This window comes from Musca autumnalis, unplaced genomic scaffold, assembly GCF_047663935.1.
Source record: "Musca autumnalis isolate F117 unplaced genomic scaffold, ASM4766393v1 scaffold_3, whole genome shotgun sequence".
Classification (NCBI taxonomy): Eukaryota; Metazoa; Arthropoda; class Insecta; order Diptera; family Muscidae; genus Musca; species Musca autumnalis.
The window spans coordinates 68,983,109-69,006,060 of record NW_027411866.1 but is presented as its reverse complement, the minus strand read 5'-3'; the positions used below and the strand labels follow the sequence as shown (position 1 = coordinate 69,006,060).

Genomic DNA, 22,952 nt, shown 5'->3' with positions numbered 1-22,952 from the left:
GTATAGTGAGGGCGCCCACTGAGCTGTTTTTGCATTTGCTCCTCTCTCTCACTTACAGTGTTGTGAATAAAAGGAAACGATAAACATCATGTGGTTGTTGTTTTCTTCACTAATACATACACACATACTAAAGCATTGATGGAAAATCTTGGGCGAGGCTGGTATAGATGCATGCTTTCATATAGGCCAGTCCGACTTTCGTTTTGATCGCTAATCAAATTATTTTTTTTAATAATTCGTAACAGATAGCCCAAAAACATGTCTTGGTGGTCGATGTTAACATTGTTTTACGTCAGTAATCAAAGCGATAGTCGGACTATCGATAGGTTGCCAGAAATAATGTAGCCCATAGAAGAGGTTTTCCAACTTTTCAGATTGGAAGGTACTACGATACCGGTCGTACCGATCGACCGGTCGTACTGAAATGGTCGCGGGAGTACTTCGGTACTTTTTATAGCGACATGGTACTGAAAAAAGTACTATTGTACTGAATTTTCCATTCCTGATTCAAATACTAGCGTTTTATTTGAGAGATTTCATCATGAAGAAGAATATACATATTGAAGCTAAGCGAAAAATTATTTTCTAGTTTTAATGCATTTATAAACAAAACACTGTAACTTAATTTTTTTAAATTATTTTTTTTTTTTTTAATTTTTAACTTTTAGTAAATACATTTTTTTTTGACCACTGAGAATCCCATAACCAAATTACAGCCAATTTAGGTCAAAAATATATATACACACTTTAAACTGCCTGAAATAGATTGGTACCCTTTATAGGGGCTATACCAAAATCGAGACCTATGTCTACAACTTTTGGTGGGGAAGTTTCTGTACCATTGGGAACTCCAAATGCCAAGTTGCAGCGAATTCGGCCGAAGAATGAAGATAGAATCCTTAAAATACTTTAAATCGGGTGGTACCGCTATATGGGGGCTATAAAAAAATGGGCCCATATTGGTTTTGGGGTTTTTAATGTATTGTCATCCAAGTCTGAAGAGTGTGCAAAGTTTCAGTTCAATTGGTTAACAGAAAAAATGTGTTAAGTCATATAACTTCTAGGAAAATGCTCATAAGCTATGAACGAAATAAGACATGGTTCATAGAAATCGATGGATATCTTAAGTTTTTATTCAAAAATAAGTGCAGGTATCTGCACTTGAATCGATTTTTTTTTTTGGAAAAAAAAACGTTGACGATTTTTTACGATTCTCACAATAAAAGCAATTAGTGAGGCCCAAGGGGAAATGTCATTTGTATTATTGTGGTTGAAAACTAATAAACTATGATATACTCTTTGTTTTTTTCTGTTGTGTGTTTTCCATTGGCTATCTGTTAGGTATGTTTTTTTTACAGAGGCCACATTTTGGAGCGATATTTTTTTATATTATTCCAGAAGAGTGCTAAAAACATTTCATTAAAATACATATTTGTCGCACAAAAGCAATACAATAGTTGTTCAGTGATCTATTTTTTTGATAGACACAAAGTGTCGAAAAACCCAAAATTTGCATTTTCTCAAAGTGATTAGTGAAAGTGAAGTAAAAATGAATTATAACTTATTATTTCAGAAGAGTGCTTCCAACCTTTAATTAAAAACACATATTTTTGCACAAAAGCAATATGACTATTAAAAAAATCAATTCATTAACATGCCTCCAAAAAAATCATCGGTAAGCAAAAAAATAAATAAATAAAAATGCATTGGTTCTACAGTCTCTAAGGACACATGAAACGGATCAAGAGTGTGAAGTTCGCCTATCAAATGCGCGGAATAGAGCATAAACTTCAAGAGCTGCTGAAATATTGGAACACTACAATGTCCGTCTTGGAACTCAACAAGTATTAGCGTCTACCTCACGTACGAACGAATCATCAAATCAGCAAAATTAACGACTTTCGGTCAACAAATTAGATAGTCAACATTGAGAGCACACGGAACACCCGAACAATTTCAAGTACGCCTTCAAAGTCAACAGATTAGATCCTCATCATTGAGAACTCACCAGACTCCTGAACAACTGCAAGTACACCTTAATAGTCAATGGATTCGATCGTCACGAGAGAGACACCGGAACAACACCAAATTCGTGTTTCCAATCAATATGATAGAACGGCATCATCAAGGTCTAATGAGACAACTGCACAACATGATCTACGTCTTCGAAGTCAACGTTCCAGATCGTCATCTTTAAGAGCTATTGAGCCATCGAGTAAACGTGAGAGACGCCTCGGGAATGGTCGTTTAAGAGTAGTGCATACTAGAAGCAATGGAACACAGAGTGAACGAGAAAGGCGCCTCAGAAATTAACGCTCCAGAGCAGCGCAAAGGAGATCCAATGAGACATTAGAGGAACGTGATCCACACAGGAACCATAATCAACGCCGAGTTCAAAACCGCCTAAATGTATATGAACGCATCGCTTTCAATTACAATCCAAATATAGATTACAGCGACGATGAATTAGTCTCTATTGGTGAAATGGATAATGTTTGTGAACATTGTAATGCGATCAAATACAAAAATGAACCACCCGGAATTTGCTGTAGTAATGGCAAAATTGTATTGCCTGAATTACGGTCACCCATGGAACCATTGTTTTCGTTGATGTCGCGAACATCTTCAGAATCCAAATATTTCCTTTCAAACATTCGAAAATAAAATGCATGTTTCCAGATGACATCCTTCGGTGCCACTAATGTAGTTAGAGAAAAGTTTATGCCAACATTTCGAGTCCAAGGTCAAATATACCATTGTATGGGATCACTGTTACCTACCAGAGATCATAAGTATCTTCAAATTTATTTTATTGGACACTCAGATGACCTAGACCAGGTTCAACAACGTCGACAACACAATCCCGCCACACGTGAACGAATTGTTGCAGAATTACAAGAGATGTTACATGAAAGTAATGAATTAGTCCGGACATTCAAGAAAGCTAATAGTGATCTATAATCACTGCCAAATCATCAAGTTGTAATACACGCTGACAAGATACCAGCAGGAGAACACCAAGGGCGATACAATGCCCCTACAGCTAATGATGTTGCTGTGAGAGATCCTGTTGCACATCGAGACATCATAGTTCGTCGATGCGATTATACGGTAAATATAATATCAGAAACTCATCGATCATACGATGCTCTACAGTATCCATACGGAAACGATGGATACCATTTTGAAATTCGGCAAATAAATCCAGTAACAAGTAAGTGAAATTGCCCAAATTTGTTGTTTCAAAAAGTTCTTCTTTTAAAAGTACATTTATTTTTTACAGATGTTGAAAGTGAACGGCTTATGTATATTCGGCATCCCCAAAAATGGCATCAACCCTAATGATCTCAGAAAAGCAGTAATTTTGCCGGCAATTTTACAGGAAGTCCCCTCAATATGCAGGAGTAAACGCAGGATGCAATGGCTTATGTGCGATAATATTGCCGGCCAGATTTATTCATAACATTTACATGCAATCCAAAGTGGGAGGAAATAACATCGATACATCGACATGACTTGATAGCACGGGTCTTTAGACAAAAGCTGATATCTCTAATGGATTTCATTATTAAACTACGTGTGTTCGGAGAAACGAGATGTTGGATGTATATGGTAGAATGGCTTGCCTCATGCTCATATTCTTATTTGGTTGGTGGAAAAGATTACACCCGATGTTATTGATGACATTATATCTGCGGAAATACCTGACATAAACGTGGATCCAATTCTACATGGAGTTGTTGTCAAGAATATGGTTCATGGACCATGTGGAGTAATTAATGAAAATTCTCCATGTATGGTGGACGGAAAGTGTACCAACAAAATATCCACGGCAATTCGTTCACGACACAATAACTGTTATTGACGGCTATCTGCTTTATCGTCGTCGATCTACAACTGATGGTGGTCAATCAATAGCAATACAGGTGGGAAACAACGACGTTGATGTTGATAACCGCTGGATAGTCCCTTACTGTCCACTTTTGTCTAAATCGGCGAAGTCCATAAAATACATCTGTAAGTACGTAACTAAAGGTTGGGATATGGCTGTTTTTTCGCTTCTAAATCCCAGTGATGAAATAAGTCATTATCAGATGGCACGCTATATAAGCCGTAACGAAGCAGTTTGGAAAATTTCCCTATCCATCAACGTCATCCAACTATTGTGCATTTATCTGTACATCTGGAAAATGGACAAAGATTTTATTTTAATGCAACCAATGCACGAGAAAGGGCAGGTACACCTCCAGCAACAACGTTAACCTCATTTTTCGATTTATGTACAAACGATCCGTTCGCCAACAATTTTTTGTATGCGACTACGTTTGTGGTCCGACATCATTCGAAGACTTAAGAGCTGTGGATGAAGAAATATTTCAATCCTATAGAGATGCATGTACGAAAGCTATTTTCGAGCAGAGGCATGCCATATGCATATACTAAGTAAAGAATAGGACCCAATATACTTACTTGTGGAACTCCTAATGTTATAGGATATAGTTTGGTATATTCTGTTTCATATCTTACTCTAAAGAATCTACTTTCGATGTAGGAAGATATTATTTCTACATAGTTTAGAGGTAGAATAGTTCTGATTTTTTGGATGAGACCGGCATGCCATACTCCGTCAAATGCTTGGGAGATATCTAGAAAAACTGCTGAGCATACCTGCTTGTTCTCAAAGGCGTTTTCGATAGTGTGCGTTACCCTCTGTACTTGTTCTATGGTTGAATGTTTCTTCCGAAAACCAAATTGGTGATCAGGTATGATATTTTTTGAAAGGACGACCTTTTCGAGACGTTTATGAAACAATTTTTCAAAAAGTTTTCCAACTACTATTAGTAAAAAAATTGGTCTATATGATTTTACATCGTTAGAATTTTTACCTGGTTTTTGTAGCTTGGTTACTTCAGCTACTTTCCAGTAGCTCAGTATATATATATATATATATATATATATATATATATATATATATATATATATATGTTTTACGACCGAATTCATAATGTTCTGTAGTTTCAATATACCGTGGTAAGATAGCTGTTTAAGCACATCACCAGTAATTAAATCGAAACCTGGGGATTTTTAACTGTCAAGATCCTTTACCATTTTCCACGTTTCTTTTAGTGTAATAAAGTCGATTTCGAATGCATTGCTTGTGTTTCGGTTTAAATCTTGCGATATAGATTCGTAACTTCCTGGGTTGGCATCTGGATAAGTTGTAGGTTTGGAAAATATCGTTTTTAAATGATCAGCGAATGCATTTGCATTTTCTGTGTTGCTCTTTGCCGATAGACAATTTTCCTGTAAGATTAGAGCTTTTTGTTGAATTGGTTTGTTGCTGTTGCTTTTGCTTTTGCTATCATATGAAAGACTGGAGAGAAAATGGTGTAAATTGCACTCATTAAAATTTTTAAGTTTTCTACTAAGTCTTAGAGTGATATTATTCAAAAGTCTTTTGTTTTCTGGAGATCGTTTTTGCGAATCTTTCGTTTCAGTTTTACCAGTTCTTTGATATGATGCGGATAAGTTGGTGTTGATGGTGGCACATTTAGTGGAGGTGTACTCTGCCACGCAGCCTGTTGTATGAGGTGTGTAAATATTACGACTTCGTTTTCAAGCTCCTCCGTAGTTTCTATAGATGAGTGTTCGATGGATTTGCTGATTAAATATTTAAACTTGTCCCAGTCCGTATGTTTATTAAATAAACCAATGAAGGCTGATATTGATACATTAAGTATATTGGGGAATGGTCGGATCCTAAATCATAACCATCGTGAACTGTTATCTTTTGTGTCTTAACTTTCCTGGTAATGAAGAAATCTATAAGATCAGGCTTTTTTCCTGCATCTGATGGCCAATGCGACGAAGTTCTCGTAGTAATAACCTTATATCCTTTGCTTTTAATAGCTTTAAACAATTCTTTTCCTTTGATCGTAGTAAGTCTGGAACCCCATTGCACATGTTTGGCATTGAAGTCTCCCCCCATAATAAATCTATATGTATAAGAACTGATAAGAGCTTCATAAAGTTCTTGTTTTATTTTATGGCGTGGCGGACTGTATACTGATGTAACAGACAACGGATTGCCATTTTCAAATATTGTACCGTCGTTGCTTGATCATCTTCTAAATTAATCTGGTTTTCTAGCCAATGCTCTATCGATTTTTTGATTATCACAGCGCTACCACCGCGAGCGTTATTGCTGGTATGTGTAGTATGGTATAATTCGTGATTTTTAAATTGAATGTATGAGTGTTTCACCAAGTGAGTTTCACTAACTAAACAAATATCAATATTTTCTTTGTCCATAATTAGACTAATTTCATCTTTGTGTCGCATCAGGCCATTTGCGTTCCATTGCATAACTTTTAGTCCCCTAATCATTCAGACAGCTAAAGAAATTTTCCAGCAAGCTTAGACGCGCATCTAAGACTTTGTTGAATGACTCTATGGCTCCCAGTTTTGAAAGTATTTTCAATTATGGTTTTTCGGGATTGATGTTTGTAGTGCTGATTTGAGGTGCCGTTTTTTCCATTAACACTTCTGCATATTGATTATTTTGTCGAGGTGGAATGGACGTATTCCTTGCTCTAGATGCACTATGTGGTATATTGCTCGTCGGCGCAGATTTGATGGTACTCTTTGTAGTTTTTGCTTTTTATTTCTAATTTTCTGGAGTACTTTTGCGACGATACATCCTCTGTAACTTGCGGGATGTTGTTCTTCACAGTTGCAGCATTCAGGAAGAAATACCGTCGGTTTTTCGCAATTCTTGGTTTCGTGCTTACCTGCACATTTGGCGAATCTTGTTTGGAGCAGTAACATTTGTAGTTAAATCCTTGGCAATTCTTGAATTGAGGGATATGCTCCTAATATTTTTTGATGCCGTAGATTTTTTTATATCTTCCGTAGATTCAAAGCTAAGTATAAACATGTTCAATGGCTTCTTTGATATAAAATGTGTTTTGTTAAAAACGTTCAATATTTTTACACCTTGATCTTTCAAATCAGAAACTATGTATTCTGGGTCACTTGTATGATGCAAATTTTTGGCCACAACCCGTATCGGACCGCCTTGCTTGTTTTCATATGAATGCTTTTGGATGTTTGCTTCGTTGAGAGCTTTGGTGACTTCTCTATAGCACTTTGCTTCGAATGTGGATATTTTTTGGGCATTTCTATCCAAAGTCTTAGTTAAAAACCCGTTTTTGTATTTTTTTTTTTTGAGGAGTTCATAAAGCTTTGTGAAACTTTCAGTTTGTTTTACAATAATGGGCAGCGGACGAATGTATTTTACCACTTACTTAGGTGCTTGGGATTCATTAGATGCTTAAGCTTCGGATTGGCTTGTTATTGGTGGTGTAAAGATTTCCATCTCCATCGGAGTTGGTTGGATAGTAGTTTTACTTTTTTTATTACTTTTCCTTTTCTTCGGTTTCCTTCGCTAACTCTTCTTCATCCGTTACATATACCGTCGTTTGGGAATTACCATTTGTCGGATTAACATTACTTCCGTTTCATTTAGTAGCTGAAACATCTTTTGCTTGGTCCTTACAAGCCTCAATAGGCTGGACATTATTATTTGATGTTTTCTCGCTTAACTCTTGACATAATTTTATTAATTGCTGATTTTCATCATGAAGCTTTGTGTATGCGGATTCTAATTTTGTTAGATTAGTTTGCTTTAGCTCTCTTAATTTTGTGACTCTAAATTCACTTAGGCTGATTCTTGATGTGCTGGGGGACGCATTGTCTCCCATTTCCCCGTTCAAATTAAAAGTAACGGACAGTTTGACGAATTAGTTAGATGTGGCAATACCATTAAGTGGAACCAAGTCACACTAAACTTCGCAGCACTAGCGATGTCACTAATATAAGAGACACGAACAGCTGTTTTCTTAGTGTTTGTTTATATTTCTCTATCGGAGTTAAATATCGTATGTGGTTCTAAATTGACAAATGTCTGCTTGCTTTTAAAAAAACAATATTTTAATGTTAATATAAAATTCAATATATACACCTTCACGGCCAGGAGAGTAGAACACGGCGCGCTACCGATTTACAGGATTATATACTATCAGCGAATTCTATTTTCCGATGAAATTGCAAATAGATATGGGAGTTTATAAAACCAAGTCCAGTCGTAATCGTTGTTGTTATAAACGTTCGAAGAAACTGACGCCTTTTTATAGTGATTTTGATTTAAAATTTCCACAAAAAAATTGAAAAAAAAAGTTTCTCGAAGCGTTACATTTTCTTAGGACCTCTGCTGTACGGTGATGGCTGAACTCATGTTGTCAAATTTTGAAATAACACAAATTGAGATTACGAACAATATCAAATTTTCTGCACTAATAAATTCGTTGTTTTAAAATAATACAATACAAATAAGAGCAACTGTGTGATTAAGACGATATAAAATTATATGAAATGATTCTGTCGCTATAATAAAATAGCGTCGGACATGCATACTCATATTTTACAGCACACATGATCAACACATATCAGAAAAGATAATAAGCAACAAAGTTTCGACGGCTTAGCCAGGTTTTCAGCAAACAATTGTTTTTGTGATCAGGGTTACCAGTGTAATGCATTAAAAATCACGATATAATTAATTCCACTTTTTCGTTCAAAGGACATGTAAATTTTTCAATATATATTTTTTTATTTTTAAACAATAATAATTAGTATTACTATTCTTTAGGTTCTACCATATGATGGAGGCATTTTGACATTAAATGACACCTGTTTTATTACGGCGTTGGCAACTCTAATCACAAAACCACCCTCATTTGCTAATTCGCTGCGACGAATGGTCAGCCAACTGCAAAATATGTAGCGTAGTTTTCTATTATACCTAAAAAAAATATTAGGCGTAAAAAACGAAATAAGCAAAAATGTACAAAAGTAAATATGCGTTCGGTTGCAGTTGAAGTGTACAGCTAATACTAATGTTTTTAGATGCTGGCTTCTAAACCCTGATTGCAACAGCTATCCCAATAAAAACGACACCAATGCACAGTGGAAAAAATACCGATTTAGTGCGCCAAAAATGGAAAAAGTCCCACAAATTTAAAATTTATTAGTGCAGTATTGATCTAAAGTGTTCCCAGAATCTAACGTTATTTATAATTATTTGTTTTGCATCAGCTACAGTGGAATAACGGTTCATTTTTATTGACAATGTTTAGAGTTTTTTCGGTAGTAAATTTTACTGCGAAATTAGATGTCTTTTATATTTTCATTAGATAGTTAGTTGCTGGTACCGGTGTGGGTTGTCGATTTGTCTTCCTTTAGTAGGTCGGTGAGGAAGGTGCAAATTATTTTGCCGAGAATCAAGTCGGTGTTGGAGAAGTCGTGTTTTGACAGAGTTTCGCGTGCTTTTAACAATCTGCCACCTTCTCTTAAGAGTTTTGGGGGATCAATTCGTTCTTTTAGGACCAAATTGAATTCTTATTCCCGATCTCATGATATCTTAATGTAATATGTCTTGTTTTAAATTATTAATGGACAATTCATAGCTGGGTTTTGAGAGATGTCCATGAAATTTGTTTATATTTTCTTTTCATTTAAATTTAATATAAAATATGCTTTTATGTTTGTTTTGAGCAGTTTATGCTTTAAAACCCCGTTTAATTAGAAATATCTTATATCTTTATTTAATTTTATGGATTAATTTCAGAGTTAGGTGTAGTTTAGGATAACTTTGCTTTTGTAACATACACATAGCCTAAAAAGTCTGATTTCACTTATTACTTTTCAAAAGTGAGACTGAAATATTACATAAATGGGTAATGCCATGTTCATATCAGCATTTGAATAACGTCGTTCGTTCCATTAATTACGTACACGAATTAACCCGTTCATACGATATGGTACACAATTCATAGCAACATGATTCACATTTTCATAGTTTTTGTTTACTGATTTTAAAGAAAGTTTCAACCAAAAGAGTAAAGTTAATTTATATGAACTGAAAAAATATTTTCCCTTCTTTCAGATATCTATTTAATATTAAATTATATTAGTTTCATTCAAATTAGTTAGTTTCATTTTCAAATTTTTCTATTTTAAATAAATTTTTGGTATAAAGACTTTCCGTCGGGCATTTGATTTTTGTTTATAAATTTGTATGCGAATTTGAAACGATGGGCAAAAAATGCAAGTGCAATGAAAGAGAAGACACAATTTCCTATGATTTGAATATATACTATTCGTTAAACCGTTTTCTTTTCATTCATATTTTGCAGTTCTTCCAAAAATGTTTGGGTTTTTAATAAATTTTTAAATTTTGTATTTTTCCTGTCATAATTAATTTATTTCGATAAATTCTCTCATTTGTTAGAGATGGGACATATTTTATCGTCGTTCTGAGATTAATTTAAATTGAACAATGTATACAAATCGTTGTTCGTTCTCAATATTTTGTGTGGGAAATGAAGTAATTACATCGTAATTTGGGGTCGAACAACGAATAGAGAGGAAAACACAGTCAGTCTGAAAAAGGCATAAATGAGAACAGTTTATCGTTCATAAATATTTTATTCGCACTGTTTAGTACAAGATTAAAAAGAAAAACTCCAAAAAATAAATTACTATTACGAAGATAACGGTATAAAAGTGTTACAACTGCTAAATTAGAGAACCAAAAAGTCTGCGTTTATTTTGTATGTTGTAATAGTACCGTTAGTTTTTTTTAATCTTTTGTAGTTTTCTCCCATTTTTAATTAATATTGTCACAACTGATGATTCTGCGAGCTCGTATGCCCATTTAACGGCAAAGAAATTAGCATTGATGAAATGAAAATTATAGGTGAATTATGGAAAAAGCTATCGAAATATTGGTGAAATGTGGGTAAAACATATTCATCCATATTGTGAATAACGGCGATAAGTGAAGCTATTAGTGTTCCACAATAATTCCCTTTTCCCTGAACATTGATCCCAGCAGTATGCTTTGAAACGTTATCTTGTTGGAACCAAAATGTCGTAGCTAAGCCAAGTTTTTCTGCATTTTGTTTCAAATTGTGTTTCAAGATGTTTAGATAGCCATACTTGTCCATTGTCGATTCAATAAATGTAAGTTGGACCACTCCAGAAGCTGACATACACCCTCAAACCAGAACAGCGCGCCCACCATGTTGTACCGTACCTATTTTTTTGTTTTTCAAGCGCTGTTCCAGCTTTTCTGCAAGCTATTTGACGTCCATTTATTGCAAACATACAGAACATCCCAACAAAATGTTCGATGCCAAGGATGCTATTGAATCATGGGTGCAAGTGATCTGGCATGTCATCTTTTTAGCATTTTCACTCATGAATTTTATATGAGCGTGACCACCATAAGATGACATTCATTTTCGGATCTTAAGATGACATTCATTGTCGGATCCTAAGCATGTCATTTTGACCAATGCTTTGACATGTCATTTTCACCAACCCTGTGGCATGACATTTTCATGTCTTGTTTGGAAAATGGAAAATTCTGTATTGAAATATGATCTTCATGACAAACCAAACTCTTTATTAATTCAAACTAATTCATGAAATAACTAGAACTAATTTATCAGCATAAAGTTTACACCCAAAATTTCAATTTAATCACCGCCGCTGCACCGCAACGGAGTTTACTTCGTCCACTCTCAGCCACTGATTTTGTTTCATCTTACAAAAGCTTTTCTATTATCTTCTCATCACCAGTTCAGATTTCGACATGGAGTCCAACAGCACTCCTTTAAGAATTTCTAGTTCGTGAACCTACATTTAATTTGTAGGTTAGGGTAGGTTAGGTTGATAAGAGGGGTGATCCTAGATCACCACATGCCCATGTGGACATACACTTAAGCCATAAGTAGGCCTGTTGTGCGCTCTAATTTTTTTTTTTTTTTTTGGTTATGGAGGATTATCTTTTTTGACTTAGTCTAGGATCTCTGTCCTATTTACATAGTATCTGATCTTTTTGAACTCGATTGTCCTAATTTGATCGAGTCCTGGTATAATGTCATTCCCTAGTAACTGGGTTCTCAGATTTGTGAAGGCTTGACAATGGCAGAGGTAATGCTCCAACGTTTCGTCGTCCTCTCCGCATGCTCTGCATTCACTGTTTTCTGCACAACCTATTTTGTGCAGATGCGCTTTTAGACCTAGGTGACCTGTAAGGATTCCTGTCAGTCTACTAATATCTTTTTTACTTAGTAAAAGTAATTCTTTTGTTTTGTCCTCGTCTGGGTTTCCCCATAGGATTTTTGTGTTTTTTCCCTTCTCTTCACTACTCCAGAGGGATACATGTGCATTTTTTGCCCATGTCTTTAGTTCTAGTCGCGTAGCTTTAAACGGCTTAGCGTTTTCTAGACTTACAGTGGGTTGCTCCTTGGCTTGTTTTGCCAAGGAGTTTGCTATTTCATTACCCCTAATCCCGGTATGCCTTGGTACCCATATAATGTTTACCTTACCGTGTTGGGAGTAATTTTTTATAGATTTAATACATTCCAAGACAGTTCTAGATTTCACTGTCTTGGTTGATATAGCTCTAATGGCTTTGCTATCCGTAAGGATATTTACAGTGGTAGGCCTTGTGTGAGTATCAAACCAAAGCAGACACTCTGTTATCGCCCAGAGTTCTGCCTGCAGGATCGTGTTATGATCCGGCAGACGGGGGGAGATTTCCGTTTCCATTATATAAAGACCCAGTCCGGTTCTCCCCCCTAGCACAGCCCCATCCGTAAACCCACAGCTTCCAGCGGGAATCTTTGCTAGAGCTCCCCCGATCCACATGTCTCTGTCAGGTATTGACACTTCACACAAGGCTACTTCACTAGTTTCAGGTATACGGTCCGATACTACCTGATTTATAGATTCACCCGTTGTGACCTTTAATATGTTTTGGTGTTATGTTTGGTGGCTCTTTTCGATCCACTCGTTCATCGACTTTAGTCTTACAGCTGCGATGGCTGCCTCATACCTTACCTGAATATCTATTGGGTGTAGAAACAAAATTGTTTCTAGAGCCCTAGTCGGCGTGGTCCTCATTGCTCCGCTAATGCTTAGGCAGCATGTTCTTTGGACCTTTTGCAATATTTCCACATTGCATTTTTTGTCCATGGCTGTCCACCATACCACAGGCGCGTACGTTAGAATTGGTCTAATTACGCTTCTGTATAGCCAGTGTATCATCCTAGGATTGAACCCCCATTTTGAGCCTATCGCCCTTCTGCAGGTTGACCAACATATTTGGGGCTTGTTAGCCCTTTCTTGTATATGGTCTTTCCATTTAAGTTTCCTATCCAGAATTACTCCTAGATATTTAACTGTACAGGAGATATTTATTGTCTTATCTAGAAAAACTGGTTCCTCGTAGTGTCCCATTTTCGTTTTTCTAGCGAATAGACATAATTCTGTTTTTTCCGGGTTGGCGTTCAGACCTCTCGGCCTGGCCCAGTTAAAAGCAATTTTTAGAGCCGTTTCTGCTCTTCGACAGAGTTGATTCGGATTCTTTCCCCTCAGAAGTATTATAACGTCGTCTGCGTAGCAGACTGGGTCAAATCCTTCTTCGGTTAGGGTCCTCAAGAGACTGTTTATGGTGGTAACCCACAACAGAGGTGAAAGTATCCCTCCCTGTGGCGTTCCTTGTCCAACTTTGTCTCTTATTTTCACGTCGTATAGCCCGCAGCTTATCCATCTATTCCTTAGCATGTGGTTTATCCAGTTCCTTAAGGCCCTGTCTACCTGAAACTCGTCTAAGGAGTGGATAAGTGTCTCGGTGCTTACGTTATTGAAAGCGCCTTCGATGTCGATGCATACAGCAAGTGTGTACATTTTCATTTCGAAGGTTCTTTTTATGTGGTGTACTACCTCATGCAATGCGGTTTCCACTGATCTGCCTTTAACGTATGCATGTTGTTTGAATTTAAGCATATCGTTGGGGATCTTACTCTTTATCATGGTGTCAACTGTCCGTTCCATTGTTTTGAGTAAGAATGAAGTTAAACTTATCGGTCGATAAGATTTTGGTGTTGCATAACTTGGCTTGCCAGGTTAGGGTATAAAGACTACCCTTGCTTCCTGCCAGGCTATAGGAGTGTATGCAAATTTTAAGCATGCATTGAAGATCCCGACCAGTTTGGACGCAATAAAGTCCACTTCCCTCTGTAGTAAAGCCGCTGATCTGGTCCAGCTGCTTTATATGGTGAAAAGCTTAAAATGGCTTGTTGGACCATTAAGCTGTCGATCTTTGGTGCCTCTTCCGATGAGTTAATACATTCCGTCGATGCCTCAGTGTTAACCATGGTATTCTGCGGGAAGTGCGTTTTCATCAAAAGGCCTAGAGTTTCTTCCGTTGTTTCAATCCTTTTTCCATTTCCATCGACCAATTACTCGGTCTGTGTATGGGTTTTAGATAGAAATTTTTATTCTTTGAAACGTCATTTACACTATCCACCTGTTCGTAGAAAAGCTTCCATGAGTTTCGTTTGGCGTTTCTTGTTATTTTGTTGTATTCCTTTAATTTTGCCTGATAGTTGTCCCAGAATACAGCTGCTTTTTTACGTTTGGCCCTATTATAAAGTCTGCGGACCTCCTTGACTTTATTTCGAATTTCCCCTGTCATCCAGGGTTTTTCGTAGGCGGATTTCCTCTCTCGAAGGGGACAACTTTCCTCGAAAGACTTTACTAGTGCCTCAGTTAACTTTAGGACACCTCTCTCTATGTCCTCCTTACCTAGGCATTCCTCATCAGGTTGCCCAAGTCTTTCTTTTACTCGTTTTCCGAACTTTGTCCAATTTGTTTTGGATTTGTTTCGGAAGGTTATCGGTTTAGGCGATGGCCTAGCTATTTTAAATCTAATATACTTATGGTCTGAGAAGGAGTGTTCGTCCAGGACCCTCCACTCGTGTACCTCGTTTATTAAATTTTCTGAACATATCGTTATATCTAGTACTTCCTCCCTTATTCTATTAACAAAAGTTGGCGTATTCCCGGTGTTAAGTGTAATCAGGTCGTTAGTATTTAAGTAATCCATAAGGGCTTGACCCCTTTGTTAATGTTAGTACTACCCCACGAGATGTGGTGAGAGTTAGCATCGCTACCTACTAGTACTTCGTTACCTGTTTGCTTTATCCTTCTCACCAGTTGCTGCAATTCCGACGAAGGTGGTAAAGTCGGGGAGTCGAACGGCAGGTATAATGATGCTAGGTATATGTTGCCATTCCCCTGCTTCAATACTGTGACGTCGGACGATGACAACTCTGGAGAAAAAAGAAAGCATAAGTTTTTGTGGCATATAATGCAGGTCCTCGGTCGGGATCCCGTATTTGCGTAAAAAAAGTTGATAATTTATGTGGTTAAGTCCAGAAACCTTGTTTTTAATGGTCCAAGGTTCTTGGATTAAACCAATATGTATATTACCTTTTGTTATTTTGTCCATCAGGGCTAGTGTTGCCGTTTCGCTCCGATGGAGGTTGATCTGGATGACCTCAATCATTGGTCCTCCAGTAGGTTGGCTTCTTGGGAGTCGCTAATATCGTCTGCTCCTCCCTCCTGTAAGCCTTTTGGTAAGTTGACCTCTTGGTTGTTTGGTTTGGCAATCTCCTCCTCACCAACTCTTGCCTTTCCAATTTTGAAGAAGACCGAGTTCGAGACGAAGAATGCCTTGCCCTTGGTTTTGACGAGCCCGGCTAGCGAAAGATCGTCGATCCCCATCACAAGGAGAGTGCCGTCTTCCTTCTCCTCCCTGTGGAAGACCTCCCATCTTTCCACCTTTAGGGCCTCGTTTTGTACGCCAAAGACTTCAAGCATGCGCTCCGTCTCGAGCTTGCAGCCATACCCCTTGATGTACACCGATGCTTTGGTTAGATGAGGAATTTCGTCTTTCCTCACCAGTTTTAGTCTGCCACCTTCCCATGGAGTTGCTATACTGCCGACTACCTCCCCGAGAGCTGCAGAGTTTACGTGTGAGTCGAGGTGGTACAATAGGAGGTTCCCCCTTGGCTCACAGCAGTTTATTTTTATTGGGACTCGTCCTTTCAGGATTTGTTCCAATATTTTATCGTTGATCGATTTTTCGATCTCCGATAAGTACTCTTTGTGTAGCCTTCCAGATCCTTTACTAGTATCGATTACTGCGTAGCACAGCTCGTCCTTGTAGTATCGCTTGGCTACCTTGGCGTAGGTCGATGGCGGCTCCGTTCCGGTTTCAGCGTCCATCTTCCTCTTCTGGGTGGAGGTAGGCTTCTTTACTGAGTCCTTGGCCACCACAGAAGATTCCGATGTCGCGCTCACCTTCTTTTTGTCAGAACTCGCCTCTTCAGTATCATTTGAAGGATACTTTTGGCAGTCTACTTGGCTTTTGTCCTGACGAGGTTTGTCCTGGGCAATTGAAGGTGGGAAGCTCTTTTTCTTCTTACTGGGTTTTGGCACGTTCTGCTCCTCAGGAGACCTTGTCCTCTTTGCCGCTTCCGAAGAAGTGGAGGGACTGTCTGTGGTAACCTTTGAAGCAGCCAGCTGTTGTTCCTTCTTTTGTTTAGCCTGGTTCCTCTTATATTTCTTCCTTTGGGCCCCAGACCACTGCACTCTTTTTGTCGTGAGCTTAGGGATGCTCTCGCTCACTTCCTCTACCATCTTGTGGACTTCCTCTTTCATGTGATTTTCCACAACGGAGGTGTTTGTTTTGCCGCAGCTATCGGATTCGGAATCAGGGTCGCTACCATCAAATAGTTGGGTCAAGTTAATCCTCCCCCTGTGCTCCCCTTTATCCTCCTCCATTTTTACACTAGGTTGTGTGCTTGTAGCATTACCTTCGACCACAGATGCCAAGGCACCCACATCTACGGGAGATTGCTCACGATCGCATGATATCGACGGGGCGTGACTCGTAGGCAGATCACTGATCCCCGCCGGCACTGGGTTTATTAGGCCCTGCACCGTAACTTTTTCTTCCTTTTTTCCTTCCATATTTGTTTTTTGTTTTAGGGGAACACCCCCATAGTCAGTTTTTTGTCCGCGGGAAACTCAAGGTTTCCAGAGGTGGATAATCCCACCCCTCTGCCCCAGACCCACCATTCAATAGGCATTGGACAGAGTGGTACGACCATCCTCCTCCCCCTATCCGCCGGTCGGGACGCGCCCGGTAGGAGAACTAACAAACTCCCGCGGGATTTAATTTGTAATTTAATTTAATTTGTAATTTTGTAATTTTATAACAACAATTTTGGAAATGTATACTCTTTTGTTTTGATGTCGCTACATGTAGGGATGGACAAATCGACTTGTTTGTTTATAGTGATATGTACAAATGATTCAAATGCTGATGAAAATATCGGATCTTTCACGACTTGCTTTGAACCAATGCAAAATATGCCATGAAATCACGTCATCGCATAGAACCCCTTCCTTCAAATTTTGCTGGGATACTTTAGTCCAAAAATATCACTTGTTTCCAGAATTCTGGAGGCTTGTTTATGTATTCATCTGCAAATTCAATACGTGTCTGCCTATTCACTAAGGATATGTATGGCATTCGCCATGCGACTCTACCGTGATATCCAGTTTTATGCAGTGTTTTTCTGACGGTTTCCGCACAAATACGTTTTTTGAATACCACTTTCATATTTTCAACAATTTTCGAAGTAGTTATCGGACGGTTTGTATTCAATATATTAATTATGTTGCGATCCTCCCGTTCTGATAATATTTTTGGACGTCCTTATCTGGGCTTAGACGAAAAAGTTTCGGCTTATTTTTAGTTATTTATCACTCTCTGTATGGACGAATATGTTCTACCCACATTTCACCAATATTTCGATTGCTTTTCCATAATTCACCTACAATATTCCTTTCGTTAATGCTAATTTCTTTGCCCTTGTTTTCCATTCTTGAAATTATTCACTCTTTTAAGTTAAATGCGCGAACGAACTCACAGATCGATCAGTTGTGACAATATTCATTAACAAATGAGAGAAAATTGCAAAAGATTCAAAAAAAAAAAAACTAACGGTACTATTACAACATACAAAAGCTCTGTTCCTTTACGTGCAAGAATCTTCAAGTTTTTCCACTTTTTACTCGAAAAGCGTTGCTTTGCTTCTGACACCATACAATTCATATGTGAGCAATTTACAACTTTTGCTACTTTTGCCGGTTTTACCATTTTCAAAAGTAAAGGAACAGACCAAAAGTGAACTCAGACTTTTTGGTTCTCTAATTTAGCAGTTGTAACACTTTTATACCGTTATCTTCGTAATAGTAATGGATTTTTTAAGTTTTTCTTTTTATTTTTGTACTAAAGAGTGCGAATAAAATATTTATGAAAGAAAACATGTTCTCATTTACCCATTTATGTAATGTTTTTGTATCATTGTTGAAAAGTAATAAGGTGAACGCAGACTTTCTGGGCTATATGTAGATGGCCTTATAGGCTTGGCTATCGTCGCATGCAGTCTTCCTACGAAGCAATTTTTAAGCTTTATTGTATTGCAGTTAAGTTAAAAATATTTCGTATAAGAAAATATTTATTGCAATTCGGATTTTGCAATTAAAACTGACAACTGATTTTGTTTCAACTTGAGTACTTTGTTAAAGGTATTGAGTAGGGAGTGCCGCGGGATAGCGCGTAGATCTTTTTTATTTTTATTGTAGCTGGAGTAACCTGCAACGAAATATTTTATACTGTTTTATTATGACTTTTATCTTAAAATACCGGAATTCGAGCGGCACCTTTCTATGGGGGCTATATCAAAACGTGCACCTACGCCGCAAATTTTCCATCGGAATATTTATACCTCCAACGGAGACAATGCCAACCTTCAGCAATTTCGATTGGATAATGTGGCTAAAACCTTCAAAATTACCGAAATCGGGGATACCGTTCTATGCGGGCTATGTATATAAAAACGTGGATCTATACCGAAATTTTTTTAGGAATATATGTATAACCTCAACGGAGACTAATCTTAGACATTTCAGTTGGATGAAGTGGTAGAAATCTTTAAAATTCCGAAAATCTCGTCGTACTGATGTATGGGTAAAAATACAAATTTACCAAATATATTAATAAATGGAGTAAAATTGCCAATCTAGAAGTTTTCTTATCCAAATTAGGGTCAAACATACAATAAAACATCGACTTTTATTTTTGCGTGCTAAATCTGCACTTTTTCCGCTGTGCAATATTTTCATTTACTTAATTCCAATATTTTTATTTCTTTCATTAAATATTTCTTTTGGCAATGCATTTTGTGTTCATTTAATGTAACATGGTAGAACAAATAAGGTGAAGTAAATACTACAACAAATACAACTCAACAACAACCACATAGACATTTGTTTTTGATTGTAACGTTAGCGTCACAGGTATATGAAAAATAAATAAGGAAACGTCTATAACTTATTGGAATTTAAAAATCTATTTTTTTTACATTTGATTGAATATTTTGAAAAACATGAATGAAAATTCGTTACATTTTCAATTTGAATGTCTCATATCATTCATCTAAAAGCATAATTTCTCACAGAAATAGAATTCTTGAAAAAATGTTTGGGGTCGCTGGAAATTCAATGAAAAAGGAGTAGGTGTTTCAATCTTTTGTTTTTGAAATCAAAAAAACACATGTTTATTAGGGCTTTAGTTTTTTCAAATTAAGCAAAATAGCACACGTATTAACAAATGTTGTGCCGCCTCTATAAGCGGTGTTTTAGTGTGCGGCACGTCGTTCGGACTTGGAGGAGGTTACATGTCATTGATATGAAGAAGTCTTTATAGGACATAGTTTTTTTCTGAATGATATATTATTTCCTCAAAAATCCCTAATATACATCGAACATAGAAATAATTATAAAAAATGTCGAAAGGAATTTGACACTAACATTACAGCCCAGTTCAGTCAGCTGGGTATTGCTGTTACCTTATATTGTTCTAAAATGGTATTTCCCATAATAATTTTCTTCTTCTTTAGCTTATTCGCCATATTTGCATCGTTGATGAATTGGTTTACTTTGTAATAGCGCGAACTTCTTTAATATTTAAGCTTTTGAGTATTTCGTTTGCCGAATTTGTGTTTGTAATGTTGCGTAGATATTCCTGTTCTGTTTTATGTTCCGTTTTCTTGTGCATAAGTTTCACAATCTGATGTGTTATTGCATGATGTTGACAGAACAGGACATAATTAGACAAAAATTGTGATCAGCTGTTAAATATGGTCTATCTTAACTTATTGTATCGTGGCTTAAAATCAAAATCAGTAAAATCAAACTGCTTATGCATTTTGTCCCATCTTTACTGTTTTATGTTTTTGCTATTAATTTTGATATTTTCCATTTATTGCTTTTCAAATGTGCAACAAGTATACAACATTTCTAATCCAAATCATATTTTCTCAATTTTTCAGATTTTCCCTCTCTGATGGAACGAAACAAGATGAAGCCGGTGAATTAAAAGATGTTCAGGGAGAAGAGGGTCCGGTACAAGCTGTCGTAAAATCTGGTTCCTATGAGTTTACAGATCCAGAAGGAAAGCTGCACAGAGTGACGTACACAGCCGATGAAAATGGCTTCCATCCTGTAGTTGAAAGTTAAGATCCACAAGCCATGCATCCACTTAAACTTAAGTCGAAATCTGTGTAGTTTCTCTTCCATACACGCATAAATATACTTACCAAATACCATATTTGAATGAATATATGCAAAAAATACAGAAAATAATTTATTTCATTGCATAACCCTTTCGGTGCTTCTTTTTTGTTTTTGATCTGAAAAATATATTTTTCCAATTTTATATATACTTAAGCCCTCTATATGAATAATCAAAACTAATTTTTTAACATTTTGTTTGGAAAAGTGGTTTTTGGAGACGATGCCATATGGCATAGAATGTATTTAAAGGAAAAAAAAAAACAAAACTAAAATATTTAAGTTTTTAATTAAATGTCATCTTTTAGAAGACCAGGAGGCCTTATAGAAGAGGAAGAGGTCTTCTTATAGAAGAGCAGGACGTCTTCTCATAAAAGAGCAGAAGGTCCTCTCATAGAAGGACAGGATGTCTTCTCCTGGAAGAGCAAAAGGTCGTCTCATAGAAGGACAGGATGTTTTCACATAGAAGAGCAGGACGTTTGCATATAGAAGGGCAGGAGGTCTTCTTATAGAAGAGCAGGAGGTCTTCTTATAGTAGAGCAAGAGGTCTTCTTGTAGAAGAGCAGGAGGTCATCTCCTTGAAGAGCAGGAGGTCCTCTTCTTGAAGAGCAGGACGTCTTTTCATAGAAGAGCAGGACGTTTGCATATAGAAGGGCAGGACGTCTTCTGATAGAAGAGCAGGACGTCTTTTCATGTAAGAGCAGGACGTTTGCATATAGAAGGGTAGGAGGTCTTCTTATAGAAGAGAAGGAGGACTTCTTATACAAGAGCAGGAAGTCTGCTCATAGAAGATCAGGGCGTCTTCTCGTAGAAGAGAAGGACGTTTGCATATAGAAGGGCAGGAGGTATTCTTATAGAGGAGAAGGAGGTCTTCTTATATAAGAGCAGGAGATCTGCTCATAGAAGAGCAGGACGTCTTCTCATAGAAGATCAGGAGACATTCTTATAAAAAACCAGATGGTCTTCTCATAGAAGAGCAGGGGCCCTTCTTATAGAAAAGTATAAGATCTTCTCATTGAAGACCAGGAGGTCTACTTATAGAAGACATGAAGGTTTTTCATAGAATATCTGGAGGTCTACTATTAGAAAATTTGGGGATCTTCACATAGAAGGTCTTCTTATAGAATATCTGGAGGTCTTCTTTTAGAACATTTAAAGCCTCTTGTAGAAGACCTAGGGTCTTCTTATAGAAAACCTAGGGTCTTCCTATAGAAAACCTAGGGTCTTCTTAGGGAAGATTTGAGGCCATCTTATAGAAAAACTGGAGGACTTCTTATAGAAGACCTGAATGTCTTCATATAGCAGATTTGAAGGACTTCTTATAGAACACCTGAATGTCATCCTATAGAAGGGCTGGAGGTCAGCTTGTAGAATACGTGGGGGCCATCTTATATAATATTTGAAGGAGTTATTTTAGAAAATCTGCAAGAATTGTTATACATCATCTGAAAGTTTTCCTATGGTGGATCTGGAGATTCCCTTATAGAAGACCTGGAAGTCTTCGTATAGAAGACCTGGAGGTCTACTTATACAAGATCTGGAGGTCTTCTTATAGAAGACCTGGAGGTCTATTTATACAAGATCTGGAGGTCTTCTTATAGAAGATCTAGGGGTTTTACAATAGAAGATCTGGGAGTCAAACAAAGTGAAACATTTCCGTTGGGAAAAATCTATGCCATATGGCATAGTATGAAATATAAAAAATCTGGCAGCTCCATTGAACTATATTTCGGATCTTTTTTTCGTTTTAATTATTAAGGCAATGATTATCTACTAAATTAAATACAAAAAGTTAACAAAAAAAATATTTTTGTTAATAAAATATATAAAATTATAAGATGGTATTTTCATGCAAATTTTAAATCGAACGAGGAGCGCTTGCTCTTTGAGACATAACAATGTATAGGGTCCACCAATCAAAAATGTTTGTCGAATTATTTTTAAATAACACTTCAGGGAAAAATACAAAATTATTAAAAAAAGAGTGGCCATAAGTATTTTGCCTTAAAACGGGCTTCAAAAACTGGTTATGCCATATGGCATAGAATCACCGAAAGGGATAAACAATATTGTTTCACATTTTATGTATAAAATTATGTTGCAACACCATTTTAATTTTGCTATAATTTTTTCTACATGATCCAAAGTTTTGTTTTTGTGGTGGATGAAATGTATTTACATAACTCACCAATTATACCCTACACCTCTATGTGGGGAGGGCATAGTTTAATTACGAATTAAATTATTCACTATTCAAATTAAGATGTTTATTTTCTTCCGTTAGAATTTGAACATTTAGCAGAAGAGAATGTACTAAAAATTGGCGC

General features: G+C 36.9%; 1 protein-coding gene across 1 annotated transcript in view; it reads left to right on the top strand.

Moving 5' to 3' along the window:
* LOC141400075 (endocuticle structural glycoprotein SgAbd-5-like) overlaps positions 1 to 20,714 on the top strand; it is a 59,969-nt gene extending 39,255 nt beyond the window's left edge. The window contains exon 2 of the mRNA XM_073979488.1: positions 20,385 to 20,714. Within this exon, the coding sequence (XP_073835589.1) occupies positions 20,385 to 20,571 (187 nt within the window). The 3' untranslated portion in view covers positions 20,572 to 20,714. The remainder of the gene's footprint in view (positions 1 to 20,384) is intronic.
* Positions 20,715 to 22,952: the final 2,238 nt, after the last annotated feature.